The 25,821-nt window shown below is 47.7% G+C and overlaps 1 protein-coding gene across 1 annotated transcript in view; it reads right to left on the bottom strand.

Annotated features, from left to right (window-relative positions):
- The window catches only part of SLC67A1 (solute carrier family 67 member 1), a 64,499-nt gene that overhangs the window by 1,551 nt on the left and 37,127 nt on the right, over positions 1–25,821 (bottom strand). Inside the window, exons 6-10 of the mRNA XM_083838804.1 lie at positions 21,387–21,502; positions 20,763–20,873; positions 16,044–16,144; positions 6,932–7,033; positions 3,536–3,656 (exon numbers count right to left, since the gene is read on the bottom strand). Coding sequence (XP_083694930.1) covers positions 3,536–3,656; positions 6,932–7,033; positions 16,044–16,144; positions 20,763–20,873; positions 21,387–21,502 — 551 coding nt within the window. The remainder of the gene's footprint in view (positions 1–3,535; positions 3,657–6,931; positions 7,034–16,043; positions 16,145–20,762; positions 20,874–21,386; positions 21,503–25,821) is intronic.

Here is a 25,821-nt window from a genome sequence, read left to right on the forward strand (position 1 = left end):
TGCAATGAGCCCGAACCGAGGGCGTAGTCATGGTGCGCGGAGAAGGAAGTCTCCCTGGAAGAGCTGCTGAGCTCCTCCTGCACATGGGAACACCACGGCGATGGGTGGGACCTTAACCTGACCCTTTGCCAATGGGAACAATCCCACAACCACCAAACTTTCTGGGCAGGTTTTGCAATTATTTTTTTCCCTCTAGGTATTTGAATTAAACTAATTACTACTTGCAATTGCCAAACTGGCTCTTATGATTGAGGAGGCACTTTTTTCCTTTCCTTTTTTTTTTTTTTTTTTTGAGCTGAAATCCATCCTCTCAAAAGGCTGGGCTCTCCCTCTGCACTTCTGTAACACACTGCTGAGAAAGATAATTTCTATTTAATGGGCTTAAATTAGATCCCTCGTGTCGGATGCCCTGGAGCTTTGGGACACTGTAAATCTCAACCCTCGCTCCATTTCCACGCTGCACACGTGATAGATCTCAGTTAACATCAGACCTTTAACCGTGACGAGTCACCACGCCAGCAAAAACCATGTCCGCATCACTTTGTTCAGCTCTGCCAAAACCCATGCTTGCTTGCCACCTTCTTTATCACAGTGATCTCATCTTTCTGTACCTTTCCTCCCCCTTTTTTTCCTCCTTCACTAGCTTTTCCCCTGCTTTTTCCCATACCTGGCATCGCTACCCCTTCCCATGTGGCCAGACCTGGCCAGTGCAGTCACCTCCCACCCCAGACCTTCTCCCAGCCTCTCCTCCCACAGGTTTCGGGGCCGTGTCCCTCCTCCCAGCTCACTCCTTTCCAGCTCACATCCTGTCACCGCCTTCAGATGACAGTGCTGGCTCGGATCAGCCTGGTGCCCGCGGGGCAATAGCGTGGCCTCATTTAATGATCAGGGCACCACGAGCGGCCGCCTCCGAACCAGCAAGGCAAAGCTTGGGGGGGACTGGGGGGGCCGAGCCTCATTGCAAGCTCTCCTTCTAGGGCTTTGCGCCTGATGTGCAAATAAAATTGTGAAACACAGGCCCGTGAAGCAGTGATGCTCTGCTTCACTTCCTTCCTACCTCCCCCCTCCTTTAGGCAGGAACAAGACCTCCATTCTCGGGGGGACAAGGAGTGCTTGTGCCGATGCGAGCCCGCCTTGGCTTGGGGCTGCACTCCCACCAGCTCGCGCGGCCAGCTGAATGGCACATGCACGTGGTGCAACATTTTCCCTTCCTGCCTTTGAAGATGGGGAGGGGAAAAAAAATCAAAGGGAAATGAATGAAATCATTTCCACGCCGTTGCCTTCACTGGAACTCGTCAGCCTCAGGAGGAGTGGCCTGAGATGGGGCCTGAAAGCAGGGTGGTGGGTGCAAGGGATGGGGCCATCCTCCAGCCACCGCCTGGTCTCTGTTTCCTTGCAGAAACGCCAAGCTAGGAGGCAAGGATGGGTGACTCAGTGTCTAGCCAGGGTGGACAGACAATCGTCCTGCAACACCCCATCCTTAGCTCACCCCAACCTCCAGCTCCTCACATGGCCTCCCTTTGGCCAAAAGCAAAGTCCCCCTAGCCTCTGCCAGTCCCAGGTAAAAACAGCAGGGGCTGACCCCAGGGAATGAAAGAGAGGCTTTTCCGTTAGGAGAATCCCCAGATTTACACGCCCTTGGGGAAGCGGCGATTCCTAGCACACCACCAAAATGCTCTCACTGCAGAGCCAGTTTCAAGCTGGCAGAGGAAGGAGCCACACTCGAGCTGCTGTACGGGTGGAGCAGCCCTCGTGTGGTGCCACCCACGGCCTGCGACGGATGGCAGGCATCTTAACAGCCGCATTGCTCTGAGAGACACCCACGCCGTCACAGCCACAGCTGCCGCGGAGAGGCAGCTCGCGAGGACGTGGCTCTGCTGTGTCAGGCATTCCTGCCTTCACTGGGGATGCGCCCAAAACAAGCACGAGACTAGCAGATGCCTCCTCCCTGGGAAACACCATGAGGGAAAGCACTGTTGTAAGGGTGAGGGGCAGGAAGGGCTGGCGAAGACACAGTTTTCCACCACTGCTGTGATCTTCCATTCCGGCAGCATGCCTCCTCCTCGTGCACAGTTTTGAGCCTGTAATTTGTAGGAGCACTTGACATGGCATCAGCCCAGAATGGATGGGCACATTAGAGCACATATCCCAGGGTCCCCAGACATTCTCCTGCCACCCCATGGGCTGTCTCCATCCTGCCTTTCTGTGCAGAGATCATCCATCCTGTCCTGTCGTAACAACATACGCAAGCGGGGACCAGGGTGAGGCAACTAAACCCATTTTCCCCTCTGACCGATGCTAGCCTCCGGGCTTTAAGAGCCGAGCAATGCTCTGTTTTTCCTTACAAAGCCCCTTTGAGCAGAGCCTGGATGAATTCCAGCTTTACTTTATGCCCCAAAGGCCTTTGGTGCCCTTCCTCCACTACTCTCCCTCCTCGCTGAATGTTGCTCCAAGTCGTGAAGCAGCAGATTTCCTTCCTGGTCATGCAGAGGGGTTGGGGCATCTGAGACCTCGCCTCTGCATGGTCTAGGAACTTCTCCCAGGTAGAAACATCGCGCTTGGAAATCGTGGGCTCCCAGCATTTGTAGTAGAGGCGGTCTTCAGCTCTACAAATAAACTTCTGGAGTGACGTTTAGAAAAGCTCTTCATCCAGAAGCATCTTAAAAGTGCTTTATAAACTTCACTAATGGGCTGTGCAGACTCTAAAGCCAATTCTCAGTAGGGTTCTGTGGGAAGGTATCTGCTCAGACAGCTGCAAGTGAAGCTGAAGTGTGAAGGCTGGTGGCCCAGAAGGGCTCAGCTAAAGCAGAGGAACTCTTGAGTACCTGGTGGTCAGAGCTCCGGGAGCAAACTGTGAAAGACCATGAGTGGAATACACTGTAGCAGGTTAACGCTGCTCCATCATGGGGCAAACTCAGCAAGGCTCCCATGGCAACAACACAGCCATATTTCCTCAGTCAACTGAAGAAAAATTGCAGATGTGAAGATTTCTGCTTCTACGGCTGCATTTCAGACCCCTTGTACAGAGAAATAAAGTAACTCTATGCAGAGATATGGCCAAAAATGGAGACAGGGCAATGACCGCATGGGGCTGGAAGCAAAGCACATGGATTGGTGCTGAGTGGGGGATTAGGGATGGTGGTGCTGGGGATGGTGTCAGCTTTCTGGGGAAACAGCTGCTGAAAGAGTGAGGTATATCAGGCCACGGACTTCACCTTGTGTAGGGCAAAGGGGACTGAAGGTCCAGAGCCGACAGCACCCTGGAGCCTGATGGCAGCAGGTAGGGTAGGACTGGGTGCACCGGCCGTGGGATGTTTGTTCAACACTGCTCTGACTCATCCTGTGCTAGTACCACCGGTACTCACTCACCCCTCCACTGACACCCACCACATACAACTGCTGCAGCCAGATTTGCTGGGGAAACGGGCATCCACTGTGGTGAGCTGGAGCCTGAGCTGGGAAGCACCTGATGGGCCCCAAAAAAAGAGCAAAGGGCATGGAAAAGGACCTGTCTGCTCTCTCTGATGAGCCTTACCGGTGTCGGAGGAGGGGACAGCCTTGGTGAGGATGCTGTCGGTGATGGTGCCCAGCATGGTGAAGGCAAACACCAGCGGCAAGGCAATGATGCAGTAATGCCATACAGTCCTCATCAGAGCCTAAGAGACAAGACACAAGGGACCACGGATCATTAGAGAGCACAAAAAAGCAACTTTGCAGCAAGAAACTATACAGAAAAACATCACGAGCCAAACCTGTGACATTTAGGTAAATTGTGAGAGCCCCAACTGATTTATGACAATGTGGCTTTGGCCATTTCAGGGTCTTCCGTCTCCCAGCATTTGTGTGCAGGGAATTATTCCAAGCATGCAGCACAAGTAGCAGGCGATACCCTGTAATCCGGCAGCACGTTTTCCAGCCCTGCCGCGGGTATTTTTAGTGTCTGGGAATTAGTGACGTCCCCACACCCTCCCCCCGGTCTTCTGTCCCTTGTCCAAGTCCTAAGGAAATGTTCAGCAGCAGATGCATGTGGTGTATTTCAGGAAGCCTCCATTACTTATACAAAACAGCCTAGAGAAGGCACTTTGGTTCATTATCATAACTAATTAAAACCAAACTAAGCTTGCCAAAATGAATGAACCCGGTGCATTATGTAATGCTGTACCTTTGGGATTTCTAATCCTGTTCTCCTGCTTCCTCGCTAATAAATTCACCAAATTCAGTAATCTGGAATAGGTCTTCTGGCCATAAGCGCACATTAGCGAGCATAATTAAGGAGAGTAATGATTTTGTTATTGCACATATTCTTAGTGGAAACATCCCTCCAGCTGTTTAATGCTTAAACAAAAGCGGTGAGGATCCCTCAGCGATGGGGCTAGAGCGGCTCTCAGCCCTGCTGGTCAAATAAATATATTTCTCTGGGGCATGGAAAGGAAATTCCCCCTCCCTTGCCAGTCTCCTGCCCTCAGCCTCATCTCGAGGTGTGTTGTTGTGGCTGGAACAGTCACCGGCCCAGCCAGAGGTTTCATTCTCTGGGGTTCTCACTCATAAAAACTGGTCTGTGCCTCTTGGCTACAGAAGATGGAGAAGCCCAGAGCCATCGCTAAATAATGACTTGGAAATACTGAGGTTTATTCATAGTTCCCCTCTAGACTTGTACACGGCCAGGTTTCTCTCCTTGGAGGGGCTCTTTGCCTACATTTTAGTTAAGAACTAGGCATTCCTGCTTAAGGAACTGGTGAACAAAGTCAGAGGAACAGGTATTTGGTACATAAACATTCAGACAGGGGGAGAATAATTCCTTGCCAGGGCAAATGTCATTGCGGGACAACACGGCGGTTGTAGGAAAAAACAGCTGTAACACTCCCCTGCCTTGAAGGAGTGTCTTCAGGGGCTGGAGGGTGAAGGAAATGGCCAGGAAAGAGCAGACTCGCAGCTGTGCATAGACCTTGGGGAACGTCTCCTTGCTGCCTTGGGGCTTTGACGGGATGGGGTCAGGTGGAGCTTGGTGTCTGCTACTCATCTGCAGCCCAGCAGACAGCAACCTTTTCCACCCGGCCAGATCCGAGGCCATTTTCAAGGCGAGGAAGGCAGACCCAGGAGTTTCAGCTCAAAACCCAGCGCCTGGGAACCAGAGGGGAGGAGGCAGGATGGGGCACAGCCATGCCTTGAGACAAAGCGAAAAAACTTCCCCGTCGACACCGCCAAGACCTCCTACGCCCCTGCCCACACACTCGGCTCGCAGCACTGCCAGCATCTGCATGCCAGACACCCTACCCTGCTCTCCCTCTTCCAGGTGTGACTGCAGGGCTCCCAGCCCACCCCTTCCCTCTGCTGCTGCCAAGCATCCTTCAGCCTCTTCCCGGCTGTCTGCGGCCATCGGCGGCCCCCATCTGAAATCCCTTCAGCCCGCCTCATGGCAAGGGAGTGGGTTTTGGAGGTTCTTGTATGGACAGATAGCTGCTTTTCCTCACTGCCTCTCTTTGGGGATTTGTTGTCATCCTTGTGCTTGGGACCTGCCTGAAACAAAAAGCCACCCCAGAGACAGATATTTTTGCAGCAAACCACCCAACAGAGCGCTTTTTAATAAGGACTGTGTGCCCAACAAGGACGGCTGCTGCATTTGCCTATGAATAGCTCTTGTGGGAAGTCATCACTGACCCTTGTCCCTGGGCCATGCTGTCAGGACGTCCACAGCCCTCCAGGCATGGTGTAACTGCCAGCTCTCAAACCAACCATTTCCCTTCCCCGCTTTCCCCTCCCCGTGCAGCCACGTCAGCCCTGTGGCCCCTGCGCTGCTGTCTCTCCAGAGGAAAATGGGAATTACCCTCCCCAAATCACCCCCTTGCTGCTCTGTCATTGCTGCCCAGTGAGCTTGTGTGTCCCATCCACACTGGTTTTGGATAGGTTTCAGACACATACACCAGATCCAACAAAGTTGGCTGAGTGAGTGCCTCCAGTCTGCTCTGCTGTCGAGGCTTTCTCCTGTACTTTCAGCAGCTGCCAGCCCTCCATCCCAGTGAGACACTGGTGCACCAAAGCCCTTTACTCCACCATAGGCCCTCTGCCTGAGCCCTGTAGACCCAAAATCAGCGGCACCATGCCCTGCTCCCATCTACTGGTCCTCACATCTCAAGGTGGGCCAGCTCCACCTTGACCCCACCTAATTGCTCCCACCCAAGACCAAACCCGAGTGGTGAGACCCTTAAAACCACCCCTGGGCCACACTTTATGGGGCACACCACCACCAGCTGAAAAGGCACAATGCCAGTGGGCAGGGACCAGGCAGACCCTTCCCAAGCATCCCACCGCCCTGGGCAGAGCTGGCTTATCTGAGTGAACGTGATTATCGGCAGAGCTGCCCACGTCAGCACGATTTCCCGATTGACATTTGGGGTTGGCATCGACTCTCGCCCACACCAATACAACTGGCGATGGGTGACGCCGCTTATCCCCAAACCGAGGAGCTGAATTATTTTCTTGCTGCTTCCTTCTCCAAATGCTCTAATCTTGGGGGAATTAGGCAAAACAAAGGCCCGGAAAGATGAGAAAAAAAGTCCTTCTCTGTCTCACAGCAGGGTACGACTGCAATGTTTTTTCTCCCCATAATCTGCATTTACTTTCTGGGCTGTTCAGGAAACGCAGCGGCTTGAGGACGGAAGGCAGGACCTCTATGCAAATCCAGTGACTCAGGATGGATTTACGAATTTCTGTGCCGGATTATTATTCTGCTAATCCCTGTAACCATTACTCACAGCACTCTTTATCGTTGCTGAGCACAGCCATGTTTGCAGAGAGGCCCAGGACTGCTGGTCCCCCCTGAGCACTGCCCAGCAGAGCCAGCGGTGGCACTGCCAGCAGCAGTGGTGGCAGCCGGGCCCCTGCCTGCCACGTTATTGAAAGGCACCGTGGATGATTTTACAGCAAACCTTACCATGCCCAGGCCCACGCCGGCGAAGACGAGGACGCCAAGCCTGAGCAGGGTCCTCTCCGTGCAGTGTTTGCTGAGCTTCCCAACCACCAGACCTTGCACAACCTGGGGGAGAAGCACACAAGCAACGTTAATCCAGTTTAAATCAATGGGAACAAGCTGAGAGGGCAACTGAAAGGGAGCAAATGAGTTATTTCCTTGTTGCTTTTTTTTTTTTTTGGGGGGGGGGGGGGTAAAGGGTCTTTGCTGTCACAGTAAATGGCCTCAAGACACAATCCATGTTTTTGAGCATTTTGCATCCTAGTGATAAATCCACCCTGTCAGAGGAAGATCTCTCTAAGGAGTGGTGCTTCTGTGAATTTGCTGTCACTGCCCGGTCAGCAACGGTGATTGAAACCATCGAAAGGCATGTGGAGATACAAATTTTTAACTTGGGATTTTATTTATTTTATTTTATTTTATTTTATTTTATTTTATTTTATTTTATTTTATTTTATTTTATTTTATTTGTGAAATACAATTACTGTTAAATTCTTCATTTTTGGCAAGCTCTTCCAAAGCAAAACGGTACATATTTATGCAGAGGTGGAAAACACCTCCTCTCCTGTACCTTATCTTGCCATTATTTTAAACTATAAATGTATTATTTGGGCAGTTCATCATTTTTATACAGGAAATAAGGACAACAGCGATGCTAATCCCCAGCCCCAGCAGTATGCACAGGCACAAGGGGCAAGGAATTGGTTTTATAGTTTTTAAGCAAAAACTGGGGGAGAGGGGGATGGAAGGAGGAGCAGAAAATGTAAATCCCAGGGCATGTTTGTCTTTTACAGTGCTTCAGAGAGCAAAGGTGCCCACTTTCATTTCTCTGCTCAGCATCTGGCGCACTTGGCACTGGACAGAGTGGGCAGGAGAGGACAGAGGGTGGAAGAGCTCATCCTGGCTGACGGGGCTCCAGGGGAGGGACAGATAGGGATCTACTGAGCTTCCCCCACTTCAGAAGGGTTTGTTTGATCTGAATGAAAGCCCCTCTGACTTGAAAGAAGAGCTTTAGTGCAAAACACTTTGTTTTCTGTGATGGCTTCGTTTCAATTTTGGTGCAGCCTAAAGAAAACCTTGGTGCTCGGATTTGACTTGGGCCACGGCTGTGCTGCTGTCAGCCTTACTGTGCTAATCCTAAGGGAGAAACCCTAAATCCACTGAAAGGAAATCAGTGCAGGATAAATAAAAAAGGATGTTATTTAAAAGAAATGTTAATGTACAACAAATAGTCCAAAAAAAAAAAAACACAACAATTTAATTGCAAAAATAAAATCAAACAGTAAAACGTAAATAGACATAGAGTGAAAATAAGGTGAAGTTTTCATAAAGAGTGATAACTAGTTTAAGTATTTCTCCAACAAGCTACAACTTAATGGAAAAAAATCAAAATTATCCCTTTGCTGTCCTTCAGAGCACAATTTTTGGCATGAGGGGGCATATTGCCATGCAGAAATTTGGTTTCCCAGTTCATGCTTCTGCCTCTTCCCTGTCCCTGTCCCTGACCCTGACCCTGTCCCTGTGCCACCCTTGGGCAGGGCTCAGGCGCTGGGCACATATACGTGGCGGAGGCACGAGCCCTGTGCGGCTCACCTGCCTGGTGGCATTGGGGATAGTGCAGTGCGATGCTGGGACAAACGATGGGGTGACCTGAGTCATTGCGGCTTCACGCCCGCCACGGACATGGGCCGGGCGGGAGGAGGATGAGGCCAGCCCTGGTAGCTCCTGCGCGGGATGGGTGGAGGAGCTGCTGAGTCATGCTTCATTAAGCTGAGCACTCCGAAAATGAAGAAGAACCGTCATTAACGCCTTCCAGCCTGCCGATCCCTCCCGCCAGGGCTGTGCTGAGTCACAGGACTGCCTTCCCTCGGCGTGACTTGACATGGTGGTGGCATCACCCAAACCCTAGTTCGGCTCCTCTGAGCCACTGGAGGAAAGGTTTCTCAATTTGCCTGGACTTGAATGGTGTATTTAATCGGGATTCACCGTGCAGGCGCAGCCCTGTCCCTGCCCATCCTTGAGTCATGGGGGGATATCATCAGTGATTTCCAGAGAAGCCTACTCAGATCACCATGGGAGCGGCAAGCATCAGCCCACGTCACCCGCTTTCCATCCCAGGCCATGTGGACATCCCTGGGTTATACATACCCCAGCCTCCCCACTGGTTACTGGGCCCCATTGGCTTTTGCTGCTGGTCTCCCTCCCAGCGTTGTTGTTGCTGATTCAGCCATAAGCCACAAAGGCCCCTCATCTTGAGTCATCACCTCACCCTTTCTAACACCAGCATCTTGATTTAGGTGAAGGATAATATTTTTGGAGCTCAGGACCTGCTTACGGCCAGAAATGAGACCTGACAACTCATTACTTCCAGCAGAGAGCTTTCCTGAGTCATAGATAAGCTTGTAAAATCCCTAGAAAGAGGCTTAGAGGAAGAAAAGTCTAGAAAAATGGGGACAGACGGATCTGCACCACCCAGTGATGACATCCTTGTGCCAAGCACACCTGCCAAAATGCCACCTACAATTTTTCATGGGCATGCAGGTGCCCGATTTGCTCGAGCAGCAGCATGGGCACATTTGGGATGGAGGAAACCAAAAGGTTGGTGTGCACGATCTCGTGGAGGGTTTGGGTGACGTGCTGCCCTTGCAGTGCTGTTAGTATGGACGTAGGCAGTAGCGGGGGCACCTGGGACAGTTTGGGCTTCCTCGCTCCCATGGATAAGCTTGGTCAGCACCGAAAAGGCAGCAGTGGGATTCATTTTTATTCCTGCTGGCATGTTCGAGGCTTTTTCCTTGCATGCAGCCTCCACTTGAGATCTCATGGGCCTTCCCCTCCCACATTTAATCTGCTGGATGGTGCTTGCCTTTGTAACCTGACCTCCTTTGAAGTGCTGGGGCAGAGACAGTGTACCTGGCTGGAATGTGTTCTGTCATCAATAAACAAAAGGGAGAGGAAATTGTTTGCAAGTGAAATAACAGGCACTGCCCGTGGCTGTGTACACATGTCGCAGGAAAAACCAACACTGCTTTTTCTTTTTCCTCCCCCCTCCTTCTTACAAGGCAAATAAGTCTCCTGATAAATGCAGAACAGCCAAATCTCTCTCTCTTTGTCCTTACATTGGATTCGTACTCATGATTCCTTCCATTAGTTCAGATGATGATGTAGAAAACCAACCCCACTATTACTGTATCTGCTGGAGCTCCCGTTCGCTTGGGAGAGCCAGTGACACATCTTGTAGACCTCACCACCAACTCTCCCAAGTCCCTTACAGCATGGAAAAGGCTTTTGCTGTTTAAAGGTCTAAAGCGTTATTTTTTGCCTGACTTTTTAACGGCAAAGCAGTTTCCTTGCTGTGTGGAGCTGCTGTGGAGCCAGACCAGGATCCTCAAGTAGTGACATGGAAAAAGTCCAAGTCATACAGATACCTGGCTGATCCTTCATGCCCACCTGTGGCCGTTGGACATGAGGCTGTTCCTACAAACTCCTTCACAAGCACCCGCTGAAAAAAGAGCCCAGCAAGAAGACACCCATTTAAACAAACACCTGGAAAGGAGAAGACGTGAGAAGCTCATGGAGGCAGGCACAGCCCACGTAAGGGCTGGGACCAGGGGTAGACACAGGCTGGGGCATCAAACAGTGCTGGACATTTCTTGACAGGCTGAAGGTAGTGCAAAACCCTGCACTAGTATGGGTGGGAGGGGAAGGAGGTTGTTTTATAGATACGACAATGCCAGAAAGCATTGGAGAATTTGTTCAGGTCTTGCAGAAGAGCACAAGGGTGTTGGGGCTGCAAGGAGAGCTGACAGTAAGGACCGAACTGCTGAAGCAGCACTTGGCCTCACAGGGGAGAGACGAGCGTGTGTTTTGCAAACTCCAGCCTACTGGTTGGCTTTCCCCCCTCCACCCCCCGCCACAGGTTTAAATCCTTCAAAGCGAGGAAACTGGAGAACTTTCTGTTTGTTGTTGCAAGGTCCTCTCACCAAGTGGGTTTTCCCCCTAGGCGAACCTGGCTGTAATTAAATCCCCAGCTCTTTAATCATCCCTTTTGCTGCACAGAGAAATAAAAAAGCAAGAGGGACAGGCTGGTGATAAGATGATAGGCAATGTAAATCGTTCCTCCAGGAATCTCTCTCATCTTTCCAGAATCACTCAGTACGAACTTGTCCCTCCAGAAGCTGCACAGCTAGAGGTGGAGTTTGTACAACAATGCCAACTAAACGCAGTAACTAGAACAGATGTCTTATGATTTCTTGGTCCTCGGGGTAATAAATACCTACCCCTTTGTCCCACCCAGAGTTTTTCTTTTGTGTGTTTTGCTTTGTTTTCAGAGAAAAAGTTCTTAAGGAGAGCTCCCCCTGCCCCCTCCCATGTCTGGAAATCTAAGCATCAGATGTGACCAGATACGAACCAGGGACTCCAGGTATTTCCCCTGCCTTAATCCTCCGGCAGCATTTTCCAAGCACATACTACGCCTGAAGTCCTCCATGCCATCACACTCCCCACTCCAAAAAGAGCTGGATCCTAGGCCTGCTTTTGCCCATTATGCAAAGTTAAGTTATTTTAATTTTCATATGATTATGAAATTAATTATCCTCTGGAGGGAGAATGAATAGCATCCCACACTCCTAGACATTCAATAGGAGGGAAATTTCATTCACATGGCCTCTGAGATGTGAGGGCTCTGGAATCACAGTGCCGAGGACAAGAGGTACAGCATCCCTGATGGGCTCCCAGACCTCTCACTGGATACCCACCAGCAATCAGATGAAAATGATTCAAACACATCACAAGCAAGGGGATTTCTGCAATGTGAGGTTTTGTGCCCCTCCCGCTCTCTGCCTTCCCATCCTCATTTCGTTATCTCCCATCAGACTCCTCCTCCCGGACTTGCTCTGGCACCACCCCAGCCCATCAGCCAGCCCCACGCTGTCAGGGTGCGGAGCCTGCATTGCATGAATTATCCTCCCCTTGCTATTTTCCATCCGTCTGTCCCCTTCCCACCCTCACTGTGCCTGCTCCGTATCCTCTGCTATCAGATGATGCTCTTTGCCTAACTGCAAGCAGGTGCAGCTGATGATCTCTTCCTAGCAGTCATAAATAAATGCATAAATATATATATATATTTAATTACCCTTTAACTATTTTATTATTGGAAAATGCAATCCAGCAAGGAGCCAGTGGACTTCCCACACAAGGCTATTTAACCTTGCAAGTTGGAGTGCTTCACAAGGGAACGTTAGTGTCAAGTCTGCTGGAGAAGAGCTAAGGTGACCTGTCCAGGATGAAGAGCAGGGCAGGGGCAGCGTCTGGAGCAGCAAATTTACACCAGCTCCTAGTGCTTCATCCCAAGAGCCTGGAAGCCTCTTTCCCATGGACAAGTACACCTGTTGGTACTTCTACAACAATAATGTCAGCAGATGTATTACTTTGGGCCACTCAGGTCTCCCTGACCATCCCACAGAGATGGGATGCAGAGATGTGGTTGGCGTTTCTGCGCTGATCCCCCTGTGCAGAGAGGTGTTTGAGATGTCCACGGCAAAGTTCTTGAGTTGCCTATCTGACTCAAAGCTTATCTGACTGACTCAAAACCACTCCAAATCTCCTCTCTACACACTCTGTAGTTGACTTGAATGATGAGAAGCACAGATGTTGACAGTGTGGTGGCTGCTTGTCACCACAGGAGGTTAAATGAGGCTGAGAAGCTGAAAAATGAAGTTAAGCAATTGGAGCGTAACAACCTCGGGGCAGGAGAGGAAAGCAGGAAGAGACTATCAGTATTTGAATTGCCTTGGTATTGCTTACCAGGCTGGGAAAGGGGGCTGTGACATCCCTTTGTGTTAGCTTTGAAAATTAAATGGAAAAAAATATATAGAAAAAATAGAAACTGCAATAATGTTACTGGACTTGCCAGGAATTGGCAGACCAGGCAATGCCATTTGTTGGTGTATGACTTTTGGGGAACAGTTGGACAAGGTCTTGCTTGACGTCAAAACGCCGAAATCTGTGCACGCCTGAAACCTCTTAGCACAGGCAGTGTGTACTGTACATGTACAGGAGACCACGGCCTTGCCCTCCTGCCCTGCAGAACAGACCCCTGAGCACTGTTTTCAATGTCTACAAGGATGTTTAGAGTAAACAGGATGCAGCTTGATTTTTATTTCCCCCTTTGGTTCTATGACGTCCACTCCCACCTATAAAAGTTCTTAAATGTGGCCCATTTTCAGGCCCAGGAGGAATGCAAATGAGAGGGGGATCTCTAACAGGGAGGCTTAGAGCAAGTCAGGGAGAAAACCCCTGCAGTATTTTAGAGAAAGGCAAACTAAGGAATGAGAAATCAAAGCTGAGGACCTGCTTGATGAAATTCATTGAAAAGGACGTTATATTTGTTATGAATAAAGCTATAATTTAGCAAGTGAAGTGGGGAAGCCAGTCAGCAGATATTAATCACCATTCACCCATCTAGACTGGTGGAATTTGCTTGCACCTTAATCTGCATTTATATCTCCAGCAGTATCAATTCACTGTACAACAGAAACAGACGTGCCTGAAATGCCAGCTGAGGGACGATGAAGGCCCATGAGCTCAGCGGGATGGAGCTGGCACACGTTACATCTCCTGTGCACATCTTCCACTGGAGGAAACTCGACAGAAAGCAGTTGTAAAGTATTAACTCGGCCACTATCTACAAGAGATACCTTTGGGCCAGTGCAGCCAGGGTCCTGATTTGAGAGTTAGGACACAAATCTCATGTCTTACAGTAGCTTTAAAGGCAGATGGTGAAAGCATCATAGATTTGGACCAACTGAGGATCTGGTCCTGTGAAAACTAGAGTGGAGCTGGTAACTGCCAGCTACAAAGTGGAAAGAACAAGCAACAAAGCAGCAGGCAGTGCTTTGCAAGATGTCTTTGCTGCCATCAGGATTCAGAGGTCCTGTGCTTTAAAAAAAAAAAAAAAAGCATTTTTCTCTTTCTTTTTCTGGTGTTTGGACTACAAACCCCAACACAGCACCACAAGGAAAAGAAGTTCCTTCATACGCTACGACCACTTCCCTCCTCCTGCATTTCTGCTGTCCGAAGTCATGCGCTGTTGAACATGTGTAGCAAAACAGACAGAAACTGCATGGATAGATGAAAGCAAGCTGCCTGGCTGACAAAAGCCAGTTTCTGTGCCAAACGCCCCAAGGCAAAGCCTCCCCAGCAAAGCAGATACTGCACCTGAGCCCGGAGGCCACTGCTGGATTCCAGCACGGTAATGGGTATGGTTGGGATGAAACCCAGACTGTGGGAAGGGTCAGAGCCTTGGCTAGCGCTGCCATCTGGTTATTTGCTAGGAAGCAGAGTGAAAGCAGCAGGTCCCACACCCCTCAGGACCGTAGGGTGCACTGGCACGGCAGTGCAGGTAACCTTATCTACAGCAGTTTCAGCCAAACTAACCTGGGAAACAATAGCATGAAGACAGACAGATATCCCACACCAAGCAGCACCGTCCCAGCTCCGTTGAGCAACACAACGCCACTCCTTCCCAGACTGCACCATTTTCACCTTTGGTGGTATCGTAACCCACAGCAGCCAGCTTGAAACAAGAACCATTTCCATGCTGCAATCCCAAATTTGATTTCCGTGTAGACATATATTAGGGATTTAGCTGACACGTCTATGTTAAGAGTTATTGGTGTGTCCTTCTACATTCAAAGAGGGAAGAGGAAATCAGAAGGCGACTCGGCCCCCCTAAACCTGAATCAATCCTGGAGGTACTGCTGTAGGAGGCAGCGCACAAAGAGAAGTGCAGAGTAAGCCTCCATCAGCACTGGAGTTTGGGTCAGACGTGCTTTGGCAAGCAGCTGCTGGTCACCCCACTTGCCACACACACTCTTTCCTTGCTGTGGAGCAGCAGAGCTGTTTTCCTTTCCAACACAGCTGAACGGAAGCATGCATCCAGCTGACAGCAGGTGTTGAACACATGGGACCGAGACACAGCAAGTCAAATGCCACCCTCCCAAAACACACATGGTGAAGGCACCAGCTCCTCAAATCCAGATGTTTTACTCTGCTCACTGATGCACAGCCATGCTCTCTGGCTGCTCTATCACGTTATGAGAACAGGGCAGAGCCCAAGCGACTGGCAACACTATGCCAGATCCAGCTCACAAGGGAAGGAACTAAAATAGCCATTTCACAGATGGGAAGCTCCTCCAAATCCCACAGGAACTCTGCGGCAATGTCCAGGAAAGGAAGGCGTTTCTTTTTTTTTTTTTTTTTAATAACAAGACCACCCTCCTTCAGGATATTGCTTAACTTGCATCTCTACCTTCCGGCTGGCTTGTAACCATCTGTTGCTCTGTCTGCACAGTTATTAGCCTCTTCCTCCAAATAATGCAGCACCATTATTTTTGGTCCTGCTATGGCCTAATTCAGCTGACTTTTCCATTTTGCCCATTTTATTAGTCTCACAACCACGTTCCATTGCCCATATATATTTTTATGTTATTTTATTTTATTTTATTTTATTGAAAGCGTAAGCTTGCTGTGCTTGTTTCCACACAGCAGAAACTAGTCCTTCTTCTACACTGAAGGCATCTGTGAAAATACCAGTAAGACTATCTACCTACATAAATTCACAGGGTGCTACTAAGCAAATGTAAACGAGCTACCCTGCACCACTGAAAACCTTATAATCAAGGCACGTTAACTTCAATGTACGTTTTGTTACAAAAACCAGGATGACGTGTCACTTGTTGGAAATTTTAGCTCCACAGCTTAAAGATTTGCAAGAATCACAGAAGGGTATGTGTTGGAAGGGACCTTAAAGATCATCTAATTCCAAGCCTGCAGGAAGGGACAAGAGAGAAAAAAAAATCAAGACGCTCCTCGCTTTGCTTTCTTTCCATTCCAAGAAATAGAATAAATCTGGAGACATTTTTATTTTTTGAAGTCAAGTAACACCAGCAGAGCTAGGAGTACATTTGTGCTCTTCACTTCAATATCATGTCTGGATTTGGGAGAACATGAGTGAAAAAGGGAGCAAGGTGCACATTAGACATTAGTGTGGCAAGAGGGGGGCTTCCACTTCACTTACCATTTGAAGGACACCAAAATATGACATCAGGTAGCCAGACTCCACTGCTTCCAAGCCAAAGAAATCCATTGAGATGATGGAAAACATAATCAGGAACAAACCTAGAGGGAGGGATAATGAAAAGTATATATCAGTACAACTCCAGTGCCTGTAACGGCCCAGTCCCTGCTCCCAGTCACCTCCAGCATGAGTCAGTAGCTCTCCCTGGGGTTACAGGGACTGGATATAAACATGAGCAGAATCCTACTCAAAGTCAGTATAGCAATTTAGTCTTTAAATGTTCACTTTTTATCCCGCTTACTTTCATCTTTAAATAATGTGACTACGTAGGCTGTAGATTCAGCTGTTTATAATAAACTGGTAAATATTTTTATCACCCAAGCCAGACTAACCATTAAGGCAGCAAGAAAACCTTTGTTCAGACAAGACTGTAACCAGAGAATAATCTGATTGGATTCCTCCTCCCTTTTGCCTAACTTCAGCTTTCCACCATTGGCAATGCTGCTTGGGAAACAACCTGGTGACATCAGACCAAACATGGAGGTTTCGCTGCACACCCCAACGGTGATTTCAGCAGCACGTGGAAGCTCTCTCATGGCACGATAGTGGTATCACCACAAATAGTCAGGGACGTACGGACAGGAACAGTAGGCACCGGGGCAGCTCTTCAGTTAAGGCAATTTCTGGAGAGCACAGCAGAAAATGCCTGCTCAATCTCACCTAAAATTGCAGTAGGGTGCATTTCCCTTCCCTGCCAAACATACACAAATACAGACGTGTACGCACACTCCACCATACACACAGAGCCATGAAATTAAAAATATTGGGACAGAGCCTGCTAAAGAACTGGTGTAAGATGTGAGACTGCTGCCTCCCTAACGTCTTGTGTACCTCGGGCGACAAAGACAGGAGGAAATTGGGACACTCTCTGTGTAAATGTCCCCCCCATCTAACTGTCTGATGCTGATGGGGAGAGGAGGAAAAAGCTGGTGACCTCCAGGGGTCCATCCCTGCCCTTGGAAGATCCTCCGAGTTGCAAAGACTCAGTAAGTTGGGAGCTGAAGTCTTCTGCTTCATGGTAGGAAAGCAGAGGCCAGGAGGAAATGGGTGAGGGCTGGGATGAGGCCTTGTGGCCTGGCAAGGTGAGTCACGTACCCCGCAGCGCGGAAAGGATCCTGCTCACATTTCCTGGAAGCATGAGGAGAGCTGTCCCAAACTGCTGACTGCAGTGCAGCACATTCACCCCAAGTGCAACCACATCCACCCATCACCGGTGGACAACACAACGGATTTTCCTTATGGGTCCCATTCAGACAGGGACCGCACTTTTCCTGTGAAATTCACCCAACTGGAAAACTCAAACCAAGGGCTTTGGGTGCTGGTGAGACGATGGGGAAACAGTCACTTACATGATGTCATGATCTGACCTGCCCCAGGCTCTGCTTTTGGATGGGAGGGCTCACACCTGAACAAATCAGCCCAATTCCCCTGTGTCCAACAGCACAGCACTGCTGGTACCAGTGGTGCATCTTCATCAAGGAAGGCCTCACTCTGAGCTCCCCAGCTCGTGAGGAACCAACACCCTCCCACCCCAGGCCCTGCCACAAAGCTTTCCTGAGCCCCAGAGCTTTCTGGGGACAACTCCTCCTCCCTTACTGCCTGGCTGGTGTTGGTCCCCAGAGGTTTGGAGAAGGTGCTGGGTGCATGTGAAGATTTATGGCTTTGCCACACCCCTCGGTGGGGAGCGCCTGTCAGTACTCAATTGCTTTGAAATGCCTCTCAGCCCCAGCCAGTTTAGGGTAACATGCAAATCACAGCATTTACTCCCAGCATCCAAAACAGACAACAGAGTTGCACATGTTTATAAAAGACACACGTGAAGAAATGAAAGAAAAACCACACTTGGTTTTACTCGCGGGGAGATTGGCTTGGGGCGGGCGCGACTGCCTTCGTGCAGCTGCCCTGCTGCGGTACCACCTAGGAGGGATTCGGCCTTCCCACATACCTGACGCTTCTTCCTGGTACAACGCGCCCGCTCTTGCAGCTAAGCTCCCCTTTGAAGTCCCTTGCTGAGTTTAGGTGGATTTGGATCTTTCTGCTCCAAACAAGCTCATTTCTTTCTGTGCAGGGGGCTAGCTGCTCTCCTTCTTTAGCCTTACACATTGCACGGAGATGCAAACATCTCTTTCTTCAGACAGGTATCATGCCCATGCCTGCGTGGTTACTTACAACTGCCCAGACAAGGGAGCCCCTCCTTGTCCTCCCTTCTTTCAGTGACGAAGGGGGTCTCAGAAACTTCACCTTCTTGGGAAAGACGGGGCTAAACAAGGGGTGAATTCCTTAGAAAACCTTGCACCAGAACAATGAATAATGATGGTCATGCAGCAGAAGGCAGGTAAGTGGCTTGTGAAACTCGATAAATGTGAGGCAGAGCACCAAGGAGATACGGGGGTGTGAAACGCATTTAAAAATAATTAAAAAAAAAAGATAAAGACTGGGAATTTATAAATGCAGCCTCTGGCTCTGGGAGGGCATACTGGCCTTACATGGCAAGGTGGTAGCAGGGGGACTGCAGGGGTTGCCTTTGTGAGAAGAAAGCAGGCTTCCCAAAAATCAAAGATTCACACAAGCAGCTAATTATCAGTATTTTCAAAGCCCTGGTGATCCCTGAGCAGCAAGAGGTATGTTTGACATTTCTATCCACATGTTTGGCTTTCTGTCTCTTATCTACCGCAACGAAATGATGCTTGCTTTTCCCAGGTCAGCTGAGCAGGCAACTTGGCCGTGCTGGAAAGACCTGCTGCCCCTCCATCCCTCAGCAGCTCTCCTCCCAGAGGAGGCATTGAGCTGGTCTCTGCTTTTATGCAAATCAGGGAGGAGGTTCCCAACCTTGCAGCCCTCTTGGGAAGGCTCTTTCTCTCTCAAACAAGCTAATTTTGGACAACAATGAGATCCATAAGGAACAGAAGATTTTCTCCTGTGTATATCACAAACTTGTTTACAAAGTAAATAGAGAAAGGTCTGTAATTTGAATGATCTAATTAATTATACAGTTGCAGCAGGGAGAGGAAAGGTGAATGAGGCCAACAGGAGCTCAGCCTCCAGCCATGAGCAGCCGAGGAGGAGGTGATGGACAAATTCCCTTTCGGCTGCAACCCTATGGCCAGTGGCCTGAAGAGAGACCCGCAAAGTCACTAGGATTTTAATCACTCCTGGCCGTAGTGCTCTGCTTGCAGCAAGAATGCCTCCAGTGATCCCATTCCTGCTCCCCTGAAACACTCCTACCCATCTCAGTGACACTTGGCCCATGTCCTGCCTTAAATCTCAACTTCACTTTCCATCCTGTTTCCCTACGAGTTCCCTTGCAGTTGAGGCAGGAGATGTTTATTATGTTTTAGTATGTATTTTTGCTGTGTACAGGAAAAGAATGTCTTCTACAACACAGAGGCATTTGCATTTCAGCAGCGATGACTAAACCAAAGCGCATCTTGCCCGCCTGTTAGAAAAAGGACAGTGCACAGGAAACTACATTGCAGATTGCAAATGGATGTGGTCTCAGTGTAGTGTTTTTAAACAGAGAAAAGAATGCTACTTTGAGCTGAGAAATGAGCCAAAATTGGAAAAAGAATATCCTCTTAAACATCACTTGGCGATCTCGTTCTGGGAAACACTGTCATTTTATAAACACTATTTAAACACAGTTTTAAAGCTTAGTTTCATAAGAACCTAAGAGATACACTCTTAGGGCAAGCCACCAATCCACGGAGATACTATTCCATCTCCAGCACTGGGGATAGGACCAATTAGCATTATTTGTCTCTGCTAATGCCAAGTAGACACTGAAAGAAAAGGAAAAAAAAAATCAGGAATCCTTTTGTTCCCTGCAAGTTATTCTGCAGCTCCAGTCGGACTTTGCAAGGCTAACAGAGGAACCTGGTCATTCCCAGAAATGCTGTCCCCTTCTGATTTAGCCGCTCTCCATGGCCAAACCTACTTCTATTTGTACACTGAATTTACAGTTTACAAATCAGAATTTAATGGAATGTGCCAAGACTGCTACTGACTCAAAGGGAGCAGGGGAACAGGCCTGTCTGCGGTATGTTTGAGATAGCAGTGGGTTATGAACACGGCATGAGAAAAATGCACAGAATATTCAAAGAGAAGAACAAGGATTGTCACATAGGTGCAAGGGAAGGAAAAAAAAAGCTAGCAGCTCCCTGGCACACAGCCAAAAATTAACAGCCTGTCTGACCACAGTTTCTTGTCCAGCAATATCTTTAAATTGCTGGGAAAAGTTAGGGTAAGCATAATTCCCTCCCCTTAAAATCATTAAGTAAAATCAGGAGAGACCTCAGTGTTTCTGGCAGGGTACAGATGATCTGCCTCTGCTCTGAAGAGGTTCCAGCCTCAATAGAAATGGCAGACAAGAGGAGAAAACCATCCCTTTACAGCCAGGGGATTAGGCAGAGTGATTAAGTGATTTGCCAAAAGTCAAAAAATTGGCCTGTGACAAGCAGTCTGTTTTCCATTAATTCCAGGTTTTTGACCCTATGTAGCTGAGAGCATCTGGAAATATGCAGCACTGAGGTACGAGCCGAATCCTTACTCCTCTGCGATCACACGCGTCGTGGTTTCAGTAACTTGAGACCAGCCTGGTCTACCGCGTGTATCTTCTTATTTTAAATACATCAACAACCATGGGTAATGGGTGAGATTTACCTATGGGAAATCCAGAAAAGACCTTGACTAAGAAAATTTCCATTACTCCCGGAAACTTCATCAGGTGTAGGATTTCTCTGATGCTGAACACGCTGCCAGACTGTGATGTACCTACGGAAGATGACATATTGGATAATATTATATTTATACAAGTTAAACACAGGGAACAAGAAACTCAGGGTGATTACTTGTTGCTTGTTACAGTGCTCTGCTCAGTGTAGGCAATGGCTTTCTGAGTGATGCTTTCTGGGAATGCAGAGGAAAAACCCTAACTGGAGTAGTATCATCTGGGTAAACATCAGTGCAAGAGTTAACTCTGGTATAGAACTGAATTTGGAGGTAAAGCTTTGGGATCTGGAAAGCTGAGCTGAAACTCTGGACAGTTCATATGCAAAATAAATTAGATGATTGCATCTTCAGCATTCCTAAATCCTTCTCATCTGACCCAAGCTCATCTCTTGGTAAGTACTTTCTCACAGGCATGAAGAGGATGAGGACGTGTGAGCAAAGAGGTGCACCTTTTTGCCCATAAATGCAACCCCAAATCCTTCAGCACAGTCCTGCCATCAAGTCAATCCCCTGTCCCTACTTATGTGCTATTTATCAGAAGCAGTAAATACTTACTGTGCTCTGCCTCACCATGTTCTGACTTTGATTTAGCTGGTGAAGGGATCCAAACCATTGCTATCATGGTGTTGACGAGACTTCCCACCAGCCCGATATATATAGGAGCAAAAATGCTGCAAACAGACAGAAATACAGGTAAGTGGGTAGTTATCATAAACAGAAGACAGTTGTACCTCCATCCTGCGAGGTTTTGGGCACATGTCTGCTTTTACTTGGATGAGGAACAACCCCCTTGAAGTTACAATGTAGAAGGCTATCAGAGCTCCCATGCTTTCCTGGGGGCCTTAGATATGACCACAGTATGACATTTCACCTAAATACTGACATCAAGATATTAATGTTAATATTAATCTTGTTAATTACATGGTATAATACAAATCCATGAGTATTAGGGGAAAAGAGCCCCTCTTGGTTTAATGCAGCTTAGAAATCTTCCCACGGAAAGTGAGAGTAAATGCTTTTTAGGATCCATCTAATCCCCATCTAATCCCCAATTTCATTCATCAAAGTATTATCTCACTGCTTGAAACTTCTCAGTGAAATCAAATGAAGTTAAGGAGTGAAGAAAGTACTCGGGATGATTATGGATGGTAGAACAAAGCTCAGAGTACAATCAGATCCGAAAACACCAGAGGTACATCACCACCTGAAAAAGAGCCACTAAATATAACAGATCAATCGACAAAACTTTGACTGTACACCAGAGGCCCAAATTTAGTATCTTTAACAGATGTGGGGCCACATCCTTACATGTAGACCCAGTTAACAACAATTATTAACTGTAGTGAATTGTAAGTTATCTAAAAAACCCAAACACAAACTAGTAAAAGTCAATAGAGTCAATAAGAAGTCCTAAATTATCACTATCCTCTTAAAAGACAAGAACGGGAAATGACTCCTCTTAGTCTTTAAGGGCACATGGGAAGACTAGACTCTGAAGGGCTTTAACTTCAGCAAACACAGCTGGAACAAAGTCCAGGGCTGGAAGACTGAATCTCAGGAGACTCGAGCTGAAAACAAAGGAAAAAGTATGGTTTGTGTTTAACAGCGAGAGCAATTATCCACTAAAACAGCTCATTAAGTCTTCTCCATCATGACAATCCTGTTAGTCAAAGGCGAATTCTTTGAGAAATGTGTGCCGAAAGCCTACAGCAGGATGCAGATTTGGGGTGGGAATCCCTGGCTGACAAAGACCGGTGTCACGGAGGGGACAAGACGACCTGACCATCATGCTCTCTCTGGGGCATCAAAATTTAAGCACATTGGATCTTAGCAAAGCAACACCTGGATTCATCAGAGAACATTTTGGAGCCATGCGAGCCCATGCAGACTTGGAGACAAACGTGCCCTCACCTCATCAAATGGGACTCCAAAAAGACCTGCAAGATGCACAGCAGTGCTTCCTGTGTGCCTGCTGATAAAGGGCTGCTTCTTGCCTGGCTTTTTACTGCTGCTTTCCTTGTCAGACCACGGCCTATGTTTTTCATGGAACAACCAGCAGCACAAATTGTAAAAGCCTCAAGCTTCCTCCATGCTAAGCAGAGGTGCGGTCTGAGTAATTTCTAGACTGTAACGGGGTTATTATTAAAGTCCCAGAGCAAGATAGCCAAGGATTGGGATGCAAACAAATGAGAAAAACATTAAAGAGCAAATATATATATATATATATACACACACATGCATTCCTGTTAATAGCAACAGCAAAACTCCCAGATGAATATTTTAATTAATTAATTATCATTAATAACAACAAAGTTAGATAATATCTTCCTGCTAATGGACTTAGTGCAGTAATTTAGACCTGCTGCATTCCATCTGCCAAGCTGTTCTGCTAATTACCCTGGACCACAAAATTAGTCATTTATAGGATTGTTACTTTTTATTTTTAGTGCAGCAGATTGCCTTTTTCGGATCTAAAATTATCTGCCGAACAGTTCACAAACTACTGAAATCAACTTTTTCGACCCAAATTTTTATCCAAGCAGTCTGGAATTTGTAGTTTGCATTGCAACATAAAGGATCTTTATTAAGAAAATAGAAAAGATAAAACATTCAAAAGAAGCAGCTCCAGCTGGCTCTCTCTCTCTCTATATATATAGTTATAATTTTATTTCTGTATTTCAAACTTTCATTCTGTGGGGAAAAAAAATCACAAAAATTTTTGTTAGATAGAAAAAAACGTTTATTTTTCCAGTCTTATTTTTTCCTGAGGTTTTCCAGACTCCTAGATGCCAACACAAACATGTTTTACTCTTTAGATCCAAGAAGAACCACAGCAAGTGCCAGCAATGAGTGAAGGATCCCCCTATAAAACCAGTAATTAATTAATGTACTCCGCTGAAAGCAAACAACTGATAATTCATTGCTCTGAAAGGGAGAGGAGAACCTTGAAATTTTACACATTTGGAAAAACCTGGGCTTGCCTTCATGGATTTATGGAATTCTGTACAGCTGGACTCTGAATTCAGGGGAATCCAGTAAAATATAGATCTCAAAAACACATTTCCCGGAAAAGCCTGAAGCATTCAAACTCATCTGAAAATCCCTTTTCATGACCACAGCCTTCTGTAAGTGCTTCATGTTTTTCCACATATTAAGCATTATTAGCATTTCTTGATGGTAATGAGGGTACACCCTCAGGCTAGGCTGGTCCTGTGTGGCAGGGACAAACTCTGGAATTGGAGATAATGCACCCGTGTCCTGGAAACCAACTGTTTGTTTGCTTGCTTAAGAAATACAAAATGAAACCAGTGGTCATAAAACTGCTGTATCGACACAGAAGGCCATTCACTCTCTTTTTCTCTCCCCCCCCCCCCCCGCCCCTTTTTTTTTCTTCTGATATTTCCGTTAGAACACGTGAATTATTCACTTGGAAGCTTCACCCCTTCAACAAGCTCTGGAGAGGAAGGGTCCATTCCTTATGCATTTCAAGGAGTAAAGTGTCAAATTTGGTCTTTATATTAATATAGACACCTGGCCACCTCTTTGCCATCAGGAACAGGGTCAGACTCTGCCTTTACTCCTCTCAGGGGCCTCAGAAGCCCAGGGGAAGACAGAAGGGAAAATAACCTCCAGGGCTATTCAAGCCATGACCTCTTCTGAGCTTTTTAAAGAAAAATCTAGTTGGCATAGGCCTTGGCCTCGCATGGTGGCACCTCCTGTGCCATATCCTGTGATTTTATCAGCACCTAGAGACACAGAGACTCTAGGTGGATCTAGACCAGAGGCTGATACTTCCCTGTACTAGGAAAAAACACAGCCTGCATCCATGGATGCTGCTGGGAGTGGAGCTGCACCCTGCACAGGTGGGGTGGGACAGAGGTTGTGGTGGTGGTGAGGAGTCCCACAAGCAGCAAGATTGCAGGGCAGGACTCACACCCCATGGCAGCTCTGAGGAACAGCTCTTTCTTCTGCTTATTTGGCTTATCAGGAAGGCACATGTGCCAGGAAGGGATACAGTGGTGCTAGTAAGACAAATGAGACACATTAAGCAGGTTGCTCCTGTGGGACCTCTCCCCATCCTCTTCCCCTTCCTGCCTTCCCTCTTGTCCCAGCACACCAGCCAGCATGCATCCTGCTAAAACCAGAAACAGATTTTCTGAGCAACAGGCACAAGAAAGGATGCGGGTAGAACTAATACAATTAAACTAAAGGACTGTTTTTTGCTGCACTAACAGAAGCAGCCGCTACTAGCCCTGACTTAAGCTTTCAGAAACATACAATGAGAACATGAACAGAGGGACTGGGAGTTCAGGAGCTCATAACATCAGCCAAATGCTGCTCAACGACATAACAAAAACATTTTTTTTTTAAATTTTATTTTATCATTTTCCTGAAGCCTTTAAGCCAGTGTGGTGGACACATTAAAAACACATCCCTGAAAGGAGGGACCCAAAAGAGGAGGAAGAGAATCAAGGGCACCCCTGGACACTGTACAAGCCCCTGGGGAGACAGCCCCACTTGTTATTTCAAGACTCACTTTCTAGCTTGTGGTCACTGATAACAAATAGGATGACAAATAGGATTTTCCATATGGAAAATCCATCCCTAACGCTGGTGGGAAAGTAGAATTGATGATGAAACCATTAATAATAAAATAATGGCAAAGAGATTAAACCCAGCAAAAATATTAACATTCAAAGCTGGCTGGAAGAGGGCTGAATTTCTTCCCATCTAAGGCTCAACCAGCCTCTGCATTTACAGCCAGATAGCTGTAAATCCTAGCACACACCATGCTTTTTATTTCATTGTGCATCACCCAGATAGCAGGCTGATTTCAGTATCCCCAACTCCAGCAATGAGGGAAAATGAGGGAAACAAGCAGGAAAAAGGTGCATCTTTTTCACAGCTAACGCTTTCTCACCAAGTACTGCATGCCCCTGAAGTCCAAACAGGTCGCACATGAAGTATCAGAAAAACTTGGTGGGCTTTA

Source organism: Anser anser (genome assembly GCF_964211835.1).
Source record: "Anser anser genome assembly, chromosome: 5".
Lineage (NCBI taxonomy): Eukaryota > Metazoa > Chordata > Aves > Anseriformes > Anatidae > Anser > Anser anser.